General features: G+C 39.8%; 2 protein-coding genes across 3 annotated transcripts; one reads left to right on the top strand and one right to left on the bottom strand.

Annotated features, from left to right (window-relative positions):
- Positions 1-3,852: 3,852 nt before the first annotated feature.
- LOC115766942 lies at positions 3,853-4,132 on the bottom strand. The gene has a single exon (XM_030711029.1). It carries the CDS (start codon positions 4,123-4,125, stop codon positions 3,853-3,855), a length of 273 nt encoding a protein of 90 aa, XP_030566889.1. The 5' UTR covers positions 4,126-4,132.
- A 4,320-nt stretch (positions 4,133-8,452) lies between these two features.
- On the top strand, positions 8,453-9,337 carry LOC115766981. 2 transcript variants are annotated; one of them, XM_030711078.1, is made up of 2 exons: positions 8,453-8,616; positions 8,755-9,337. In XM_030711078.1, the coding sequence occupies exon 2, from the start codon at positions 8,828-8,830 to the stop codon at positions 9,242-9,244; it is 417 nt and encodes a 138-aa protein (XP_030566938.1). In that variant the 5' UTR covers positions 8,453-8,616; positions 8,755-8,827; the 3' UTR covers positions 9,245-9,337. The 2 variants fall into 2 exon arrangements, with proteins under 2 accessions (XP_030566938.1, XP_030566937.1); XM_030711077.1 differs by having other exon boundaries at positions 8,453-8,681.
- Positions 9,338-10,960: the final 1,623 nt, after the last annotated feature.

Below are 10,960 nucleotides of genomic sequence, written 5' to 3'. Positions count from 1 at the left end.
AATTAGGAATAATTTTCACTTATTTTATGCACTTAAATTCTTGTTATAAACCTATTTCAAGCCATTCTTTCTTACTTCCCGAGATCAAGTTAGCTTCATAGATGAAGAAGAAAGCTCGACAAACGCTCGCCCTCGTTCAGATTACAATTAAGAACAAAGTATTTCTCGCAGTGCATGTTTATATAAGTTTATATACTGTTACTGGTCTGAGATAATTTGCAGCTCGGTTGGCTCTTTGCCGTTTGCCGTTTGCCATTTGCCATTTGCCGCGACGGCCCACAGAATTGTTGCGAAAATTGCTTGCCGCGGGCCTTTTAGCTTTAATTATGAACAATCAGTTGTTGCCATTGCTTTGGCTGTTATTGTTGTCGCCGTTTTTGTGCTACGCCGTTTCTGGCTGCACGTCAATCAAAGGCGCTCAAGTCGTGATTTGATGATTTTGTTGTTATTGCTGCTGCCATTTGTTGCTATGGCCAGCCACAAAATGCCCATTCGTCAAGAGCAGAGCAGAACAGAACAGAACCGTAAGCCCAGCTGTCCTTCAGATATCGTCGATATCTGAGCCGGGTCGAGTTGAGTTGCGACTTTTATAATGCCATGAAATGAAAACAAAGCATTTAATGTTATATAAATACACGGATTATGGCCGGATTTAGGCGTTGAGAGCGCTCCAATTGCGGAATCAATCAAAAGCACCACGAAATGTATCGAAATCAAATTTGTTGTTGTTGTTGTTGTTGTTCTTGTTGCATAAACTCATAAAGATTAATTAAAGTCCAATTTTCGTAATTTATTTCTGTTATTTTTGTGACCCGGCAAAAATTTCGTATTTTCATTTGTTCAAAAATTTATGCCCACAGCCACAAAAGAATCTCAAGAATTTTTTGTGGCCCAAAAGTGCTGCCATTATCTAATGCCTGATGATTAAATATATATAGATGTTTAATGTGCACATATTTAATTAAGACAATTATTATTGAATTGGGAATGATATTTGCAATCATTTCAAGCGCTGGCGCCAGACTTTGGCCCGAATGTGTTGAGAGGCTCGAGTTTTATTACAACATTTTGGCCACATAAATTCAACAATGTCAAGTTATAAATTTTGCAGCTCCAAGAGGCCAGCAATAACAACAACAACAACAGCAAAAAATTGCTCGCCGTTAACGTTGACTGCTCTTTATTTATATCGTGACTTTGTTGTTAGTTGCTAACTTTTTCGGTGCATACACTTCCCCAGGGTCTCATCACTTTAGCACCGCATACGTAACTTAATCAAAGTGCGTTTCGCCACATTATTTATGTGTAAGTGCAGCTAACTGAGCCGGTTTGAGTCTCAGTTTTTAGCTATTTTTAGTTTCCATTTTGTTGGGAATCTAATTAGCAATAATTATTAATAGTTTATTGTTAGTATTAACAGTCTAGAACATGGCTAAAAACTATTAAGTTCGCCTTTTTAATGGTGTTAGAAATTACTGTGACTTTTAGCTTACTAAACGCAATGTGCATATGCATCGATTTGAACCAGCAACTTCTCTTGAGTTGCTTTGCCATTATATAAATATGTCGCAGATATAAATATGTTGAAGTGAACTCTAAAATTTGTTTATAAAGCATTGTCAATTAGCCAAAAGAAAGCAATAATGGATATCTAGTGTTGTGAAACGCGCAGAGCTTGAGTCTGTGTGCAACACTGTTCGACTGTGCTGACAGCAGAGGCTGTCGAGTGTGGCTCTGACTGTACTTCAATTGAGTTGATTTGAAAACAGCTAGCGTAACCCGAACTGAACTCACAAGCTTGTTTAAAAAGCAAGGGATTCGAACCAGTAACCTGCATTAAGAGTCTTATATCACAACAATATTTGTTCACGTTAGGCTCTGCTGGACTGGGCATTCGCTGAAATGTTTATGTGATAAACTAAACAGATTTTATTTCAGCTTATCCAAGCTTAATTGCTTTGCTTTAACAGTGAGTGCATTAAGTCTTCGTCTAGTATTTGTTTCTAGTGCTTTCTTGTTTTGCAGTGTGTTTAAATCAACTCTGATCTTTGCGCTCTCTTCAGCTGCTGCTGCTGCTGCTGCCGTTTGGTGCTGTTTGGCACTTTGATTTCGTTACTTTGACTTTGGTTAATTTATGCAGCGAACTTGTTTCGGTTTCTCATGGCGCTACAAAGCGGTCGGCCATAGACATATATATATATATATGTATATATGAAAACCTCTATAAATATTTTTTATATATTTAAATTTGATTTAACAAAATTGGCAGCCGCATTTGTGGCGCTGCGTTTTTTAATTGCATTTGCAATTTCTAATTAAGTTGTTGACCACAAAAAAAAAAACAACAATATTTTTGCAACTTGTTAGCCTAGGCAGTCCCCCCCCCCTCCACCCCCTTTCCGCCCACTCCACCAGGGAGCTTCAGCTTTTTGGCTTCGCTTTGCCGTTAACATGAAATTCATTTTTTGCTTAGCTTTTTAGCCATTTACTTTTGTTCAATGCAAACGACTTTTTTTTTGCGTATTTCGCTTTTGCAGCCAAGTCGAAATCTGAGTCCAAGTCGAAGAAGTTTACATTTTGCCTTTGTGCGGCGTTTGCTGATTCAGCTGCCCAGTTTTTTTTTTTTGCTTCTCCTCTCTCTCGCCATTTTTACTGGGGCTTAAGCTTCTCCACTTTTTGAATAGACCATCAAATTAACAAGTTTTGCCAAATAATATGCAAGCGGTAAGCGTTTCCAGTGCAGAATCTTATCAGTATCATTTATTGACAAAATGTTTATTGACAGTTTTTTTTTTCTTTTGATGACCCAAATCGCCCGCTTCGCTTATGACTAGTTTTTTTTTTTTGGCTATGTCGCAGCTTTGAGTTCGGGAATCAATTTTTATTTTCTGACTATTATTCTGATTTATTTTTAAAACCCATTTCTATATTTCCGAAATCTTTTTATACCCTGAACAGGCAGAAGGAAGCATCTCCGACCCCATAAAGTATATATATTCTTGATCAGCACCAATAGCCGAGTTGATCTAGCCATGTCCGTCTGTCTGTCCGTCCGTGCGTCTGTCCGTATGTATGAACGCAAGGATCTCTCCTATAAGAGCTAGAGACTTGAAATGTTAGATGTAGTTGCTCCTAGTGCCTGCGCAGATCGAGTTTGTTTCCAATAATCGATAACTTACTCCGTTTCCAAGCAATCGATACAAATCGATATCGATATTCTGTTTTTTGTGCAATTTTGGTAAATAATAAGAGCTAGAGTCACCAAAATTGACATATAGCTCTAACATAGAATATATGTATATATGCATTTGATGTTGGAAGAGAGGGTTCAGGGTATCCCCTAGTCAGGAGCTCCCGACTAGAACCTCTTGTTTTAAATACAGCCTTGGAATGGGATTATTTTGTAATGGAGCAGAAAAATATAACTATTTCTCCCTGCAGAATCTAAGCAGAGTACTTATTGATAACTTTTTTAATAACCCTTTGATTTCAGGAATAAATTGTTGATCTTTTGACAATTATTCTGATAAATATTTCGAACATTTTTCTATATTCTTCAAAATTGTTTCTGCTTTTAGAAAAAATGCATGCCTATCACATATTTATGCTCCCTTTTAGAAATATTGCAAATGTTTTTAGAATGTATTTCATTTCTAAGCAACAACGCGAATAGAATTGGGAATATGCGCTCAATTATTCTGATCATAGTTTTAAATGCAGCATCAAAAGACAACCGTTGCTTTTTGCATAATCTAATCAGAGTTTTTATTTACAAAATGTTTATATACACGTTTTTGTTGTCGTTCCTCGCCAACCTTCCACTTATGACTACGTTTCTCCTCCTGCTTCATCTCATGACTGCGACTTCTGCTTCTTGGCCTGTTTGCGCAGCTTGGAGACATTGTGCCGCAGCTTGCGCTTGAAGATCAGCTCCCGATTGACCGCTTTTAGATCGTCCATGCTGCAGCTCTTGATGTTGCGCACCGTACGCGAGATGAGCTCGTCCGTGATCTCGATCTTGGTGCGGGACAGACGCAGCTGGCGTGCATTCCGTCTGGCCAGCTCCTCGCGGTACAGGAATAAATGATACGAGACGGTTGGCTTCAGCAGCTTGTCGTGCTCCATTTTTGTCTAAGTTGTTGCTGTTGCTTTGCTTGCCGTTGATCAAATGTGAGACAATGTCGCATTGAACGTGGCTTATATGCGTCACGCTTCTACCTGGATGCTACCTGTACCTGTACCTGTGCCTGGCCTCAGGTCGGGCAACTGTAAATATTTGTGCAAAAATATTTCGTGGCTTAATCCGGCCTAATCCACTTTGAACGCCAACCGTTTGGCTTACCAGCCATAACACACACTTATATCCATATCCATATGCAAATACAAATAAGCGCAAAAGCCAGATGCTCGAATGCAGCGAGGCATGAAAGAACTTGTCGCGTTCTCAACGGGGCGTTGAGAAACAGGTCACTACCCCAGATGATATGGCATCTATATGAAGAGCTTGAAGGGGTAGGTAAAGCGAATGGTCCCAGTCATTTGTTAGGCAATTTATACACAAATTGGCATTGATCCACATTTCTGTCATTTTTTTATTATATGAATTGAAACATAAGCTGCCACTGGAATTGTGGTTCAACTATATAATGTTTATCTAAAGCAGATATGTCTTCTTTATAGATATATCTTACGAATCGCAACAGAAGCTAACCCCAGAAATGTGGGTCAACTATAAACTGTTTGTCCAAGCAAGCTTATCTCCTTTATGGTATCTTAGGCCAAGTTGGCTAATGAATATATATCTTAAATATATCACAAAGCACGGAGATTGTATGACCCGAAGAAGTGAGGAAAAAGGAGCAACAATTTCATTTAATATGCATTTCACTTTCCGCAGTGAATGTGCTTCTTCTTTCCATAATCCCACTCTATGCATAAGAAATGCTTTCCTGATTAACTTCGGTGCTTGGAGTCCGATCCTTATGAAACTTTCAAGGCTTGAATATGTACTACAAAAGTTCCTACATACTTCAGCTCAAGGCTTTCATTTTAACAATGTCACTTTTCCGATTTGGGAGATTATCCGAAAAGTGAAATGTTCTGAATCTATTTATATCATCCAGAAACCTATATATCAAGTTTGGGGTATCTATATATGGTATATACCAGACGAGAGCCTACACTCTAACTGTGCGGAGTCTAGCTTTTAAAATCTTCGAGGTATGTTAAAAACTCGGATACTCTTTGACATTTACATGAAGTAAGCCATCGTATACCCTGTATGCACCATTTTCCGAGTTCTTTCTAAAAGAATACACGCATCATTTTGAGTATTTACGATAAATATCGTACTCGTAACAATAAAGTTGATTAAGTTTTGTCTCTTTTTGGTTGAATACGGGTTCGATATATATTTACTCTTAAAACGGAAGTCCCAATTTCTATTAACTGAATGGTTTAATAAACAAGCGTTCACTATGCTGACATAACGAATGTTGCAATTAACGAGCCTTCACTGTACTCTGCCATTACTTATGCTTTTTGGTCAGCTTGGTTTTCCGTGCGTTGTTTTCCTTTTTTGGTAACATTTCCAGCAAGTTCTTGAAATTTGTTTGTTTAGGTGCTTTTGCTGCTGTCATTGTCACGTGTGCTTCCAAGTGTCGCATCTTGCGGCTCATTAGCATAGCCATTGTGAGAGTCAAAAATTGTTCTAGAACTTGCACAGAGCTCGCGTGAAATTCCCGATGCCTTTTGTGCACCTAACAACTTCCAGGTAATTCATTAAAGTGCGTCATAATGAAATATATATGCATGCGCCTGACGGGCAGAGGGCAGAGGACAGTCGGGTCACAAATGGCATAATCCTTTTATAATTGCCAGCCAGTAGCGGGAATGTAGAATAACAAAAGGATATTCGCAGCCGGATTAAGAACTTGGGAAAGACCACGCGCCGGCTTAAGCAAATGCGACGCATCAGCGTTTTATGAGCGCTTGCCTCGCCCCGCTGCCACGACATTGCGGGTCAGGTAACAAAAGGTCAAAGCCAAAAATGAAGTGCGGCCATCGATGTGAACAGCAATAGCTGCGTTTGACAGCTCGCAGACAGCTTCCAATTCAACGCGCTCAACGCTCGCAACTCGCCGCTCCAAGCTCCACCTGATCAACTCAGCGGGGAGAGGGAGGAGGAGGAGGAGGTGCCCGGGGCAGCGAAGTTGTGCTCGTTCAGGCATCCAAATTTATCGGTCAGCTGCTGCTCAACCACAATTATAATCAAGACAACCGAAAAGCGATTGAGAGTGCCCGACTAGAAGATACCTCGCATTAGCTAAACTTGCTGAACAAGCACACACACACACACACACACACACTCATCGCCGCACTTTACGCAGCAGATTCTTCTTCTGCGTTTTCTTCTGCTGCTTCCTCTTCTGCTTCTGCGTCTTCTAGCCACGGCACACACATTGTTTATAGGATATAAAGTCTCGATAAACCTCGGTATTTGTAGTCCGATCTTTATGAAATTTGCATGGCTTAAATATGACTTGAAATAGAGTGTGTACATCAAAGCTCTGCCTACTGGAATGAATTTTTCTTTATAAATATATATAATTAATACTATACTATGATGGGGGACGTATACAAAAGGCAACTTTGTCCAAGTATACATGTGTAAACTATATACATTTTAAAATGGAGGTTTTTTTATAGAGTCTGAGACTGTCCTAATAAATATGTATACTATATATACTGCACTATACTCGACTTGAATACCAAGTCCGTTTTATCTCGCTCTTAAAATCATTGACCTACGCTAAGAAGACAGACTTTATAGAACTGAAAAATGGGAGAAAGATAGATATCGACAGAACATAATGCAATCGTTTCTTGTATGTTATAAGAGAATAGTTTCCGTAGTGTCCAATAGTGAAGCAGCTTCTCATCCCGACCAAGAATTTATGTACTCTGTGGTAATATATCCCCAACTTTTGTAGTTCTCCAAGCCAACTCATGCCCATCTGACCCATAATAAATGTACTCTTTGGTGCTGGCCTTCTACCTTTAACGTATATTACTCAATACCCTTTTCATTCATTTTGAATGGGTTCGGGCGATGAGCCAAAGTCTCGATTGCTCTTTTCATATTTTCATTATGAGGGATTTTTCAGATTTTTGTAGGTCGTTTATCGTCTACGTCTACGTTTTCGTCTTTGTGTGTGCCTCGCGGGCCCTGCATTTAGCGTCACAAAACGAGCAGCGTCTTATAATGAATGTATTTATACATATATGAGCATTGCGAGGCATGCATAAGGCATAGCAAAAGCATTAGCATAATATGTAGGAAAGAATTTTCAACTACGAAATGTCGCACTTCAAATACCCTGACGGATATGTATCATATGCCATGAATCTCTCTACATTTCGGCTTGAATATGTAAATCGTATTCGAATTCCTTGAACTTTTCATAGAGTATATTTTGCCTGCTGCCAAGCAAGTCTTTAAACTGAAAGAGCCTATGCGAAGGGCATTTAAAATAAAATATTTAAAGCTTAAGCGCCCTGTCGAACTTTCACTGGCAGAGCTCGATGTGGGCTTTACGTAGTTATAATTGTTTTTGTTGTTACGGTTGTTATCGTTGTTGTTGTTGTTGTTGAATGCAGCCGAGCACATTTAAAAGAATTTTTGACAAGTCGCAGCGCTTAGCGCTTTGAGTGAAAGACAAACAATGGAGCGGGAATTTTCACTTTTCTTTGGCACACATTTTAACATAATTATGCTAAAGTTTTAGTTGAAATTGCGCATTTAGAGCACTTCGCATCGGCAGCTCAATTAAATTAAGTGAAAATAATAATTATGCTCAAAGTCATTTTCAAATGTTAGCCCTAGCCGGCGAGGGGCAAAGAAGGAGAGGGGGGGAGATCAGACGGCTGGACGCGTGGATTCGTTCATAAATAAATATTTAATAAGCACTCCGTGGAAGAGGGTCGCGCACGGCCAGAATAAATTGTATTTCTGCAAAAATGAAAGCACATTTATTAGGCCAAGGGCTACAAGGACATGGAAGTAGTTCAAGCGAATTAATTAGTTGGGCTAATGAAAAATTAAGTTGACTTATTAAGCGCCAACGCGCGGAAATGGCGGGCGGGGGGCGCAAGTGTGAGCTGGGCAAAGGCAAGGGGATTTTTTAAAAGTTTATATATTCCGCATAGCCTTGATTTTTGGTATATGGCCACATTTGATAGCCATATGTCAGCCTTGAACATTTCATTTAAGTCCGACAACGAAAACTCGAGTTATTAACGAGTGAATATTTCATATTTGCTAGGGTATCTATGAGTGCCCCATGCAAACACTTTCGCTTTTACGACTACAATCTAGCCAAGCATTTTCTAGAGAGCTTGGCATATTAATACAAAGGTCGAGTCATAAATTGTTGCTGCTGTTCAACGAAAATTCAGTCAAGACAAACAAATCAAAGGCAACCTTTGCAAGGGCCGTCAAACATTTAACAGCATTTGCAACAGAAGCCAGAGCAAGAGAAAGAGCGCAAACGTGGGTTTTACCTAGGCAACAACAATCTGGTGATTCGATAACACGGCATCGCACTTTGACACCAGGTAATTACGCGAACCGCGCACAGGTCACAAGCACAGAGAAGCCAGAAGTCCAGTTGCCGCAACAGGTAGCTAGGCGCCTCCCCCTGTTGGCCCAGATATAAATAATCCTGGTAAAGTACAAGAGGACATCATTCACAGCTCGCACTGCCAAGCAGTCACAGCCACCACATCCGCTCGAAGCAACTGAGTTCTCGAAGCCCAAACAATTGCCATGGAAAGCCAACGCAACAACAGCCAGAATCGTCGAGGTGCACGTCCGAGCGTGGGCTATTTGCTGTTCCAGTATCAAAGTGAGCTGACCCGGCGGCATGCGGAGCCGACACGTTTGTCGCGGACCAAAATCCACATTATCGACGGCCTCGTCTCGCGCACCATACGCCAGCTGAAGCACTGCAGCGTCGAGGAGCTGCAGGCCTGCAAGCGGGAGCTCGTCTACAAGGAACAGCTGCGCGACGAGCTGCGCAGCATGCGCCGACGCAAGAGCTCCAGCTTCAGCTCCTGTTCAAGTTCCAGCTTCGCATCCGGCTCAGCTGATCCGCCCGTGAGGAAGGCGCCCAGCACGCCGCCCAAGCCCCGTACCGCGTATCAAACGAAAGTAACCATCTTTGGCCCGGAAATATTCGTCTAGATTTACGCAATTTGTATTTTATTTTATTATTGTACATTGAGTTCCAGTTTCGTATTTTGACCTTAATTGTTGACGATTAAAAATCAAAGAATTTCAAGTTGAAAACAAGAGCAAAAAATCTTTGCAATTAGTGAACAGGAAAGAGGAGAAGCTCTTCTTTCCGGTTGACGACGAATGAATACTCTATATGTGGAGTTAACCTCCCTCTAAAGAGCGTAAACGTTGAGGAGAAAAACTTCTCTTCAATAGGAAAGAGAAGAATCCTTTCCGGTTGACGACGATTAAATACTCTACATTATATGTATCCAACTGTCTGCCTTTAAGGAGCTCAAACCTTGTGTGTTCCTTGAAGAAAGGAAAGAAGAGATTCTTTTCCGGTTGACGACGAATAGATACCCTTTCAAATATACTATATAACAAGTGGAGTTTAGTTAATCCCAATCTCTTTTATACCTTTGAACCAAGTATCCCCTAAGATCTTGTATAGAAAGAGCATTCACTTTGTGCCTTCCTCTCTCATGTAACACACTTCGTGACAGTATTGATTTACCCTCAGCAGAGGGTATTGCAAATGTCAATTACAGCGCTCTGTGTTTGTTGTAGGAGTGGAAATTCCTGTTCTGAAAGCCAGTTTCGTCTAGGCTAACTGAAAAATGTGTGCCGCACAGGCAAATGCCAGACGCGACTCAAAGAGTTCCCACGGACAGGAAAAAAAAAATTGGCCAGTTTTAGCTGCGATTGCGGCCCGCAGACAGCAAAGAATTCGGCTTAAAGTTCAATCGTGCTGCAAGTGTTATTTTCGGCTGCAGAGATCACATTTTATGGCCCAGTCAATGGACGTGAAAATCTATTCAATACTCAATCAAAAGACTTGAACTCCATCTGTGTCTTCTTTTCCAATTGAATGCGATATGCAAATCGGCTGCGATGTAAAATGCATTAATGAATATATTAGCTGGAAAATCGGAGAAATGAAGATCCACACGCTTTTGACCATTTGGCCGAGTTGGCCTAAGCCGGGGCCCGAGCTACAGGTTCTTCCTGTAGCGCCGCTTGTCAATGAAATAATCAAACAGTTATGCAGTCCATATACAGTGAATGCTCGCTAACTGGAACACGTTGCGGTTTTTTAAATAAATGATTTTACATTAAATCCAGTCTATATCCCATTTCTGTAGATGCACAAATTTTTGAATATACAGAAATTTGTATTAAATAATTGCATGAGCATAGCTTTAAGTATTTTCTGAAAATTTTGAATGGACTTTTCCGGGAAAACACACTTTATGCGCATTCTTTTAGAGATAATTCCTTGCCTAATTTTTAGAAAATCGCGAACTAATAAAAAATTATCAGAAAATACTCTTATTTGTTTCATTTCTGGAAATTTTTATTACAAGCGATAATTTTTTATAATCTTTAAAATTTTAACAAAATTGGAAGCTGACGAAAATGATGTTGATTAATAGTTATACGATTTGTTTCAAAACAAATTTGTTGGTAAACTGATCTAATTTTTAACAAATGTTCTGCTGCTTAATTGCATATTTTGGTTATTATTTTGAAAAGAAATTTCCTGTCTTCTTTCCAGACATAAGTGTTTGCTTAAAAGTATTTCATAATATTTAGTATAATAGTGGAAACTCGGGAAAACTAAGTAAAGGGGTTGTTATCTCCATAATACATAAGAAAAAAACTTTAGTTCAGAAAATATTC

Source organism: Drosophila novamexicana, unplaced genomic scaffold (genome assembly GCF_003285875.2).
Source record: "Drosophila novamexicana strain 15010-1031.04,08,12 unplaced genomic scaffold, DnovRS2.1 tig00001292-arrow-arrow-pilon, whole genome shotgun sequence".
NCBI classification, from domain to species: Eukaryota; Metazoa; Arthropoda; class Insecta; order Diptera; family Drosophilidae; genus Drosophila; species Drosophila novamexicana.
Note: the sequence above shows the minus strand (reverse complement) of the source record. Positions and strands in the feature narration are given on the sequence as shown.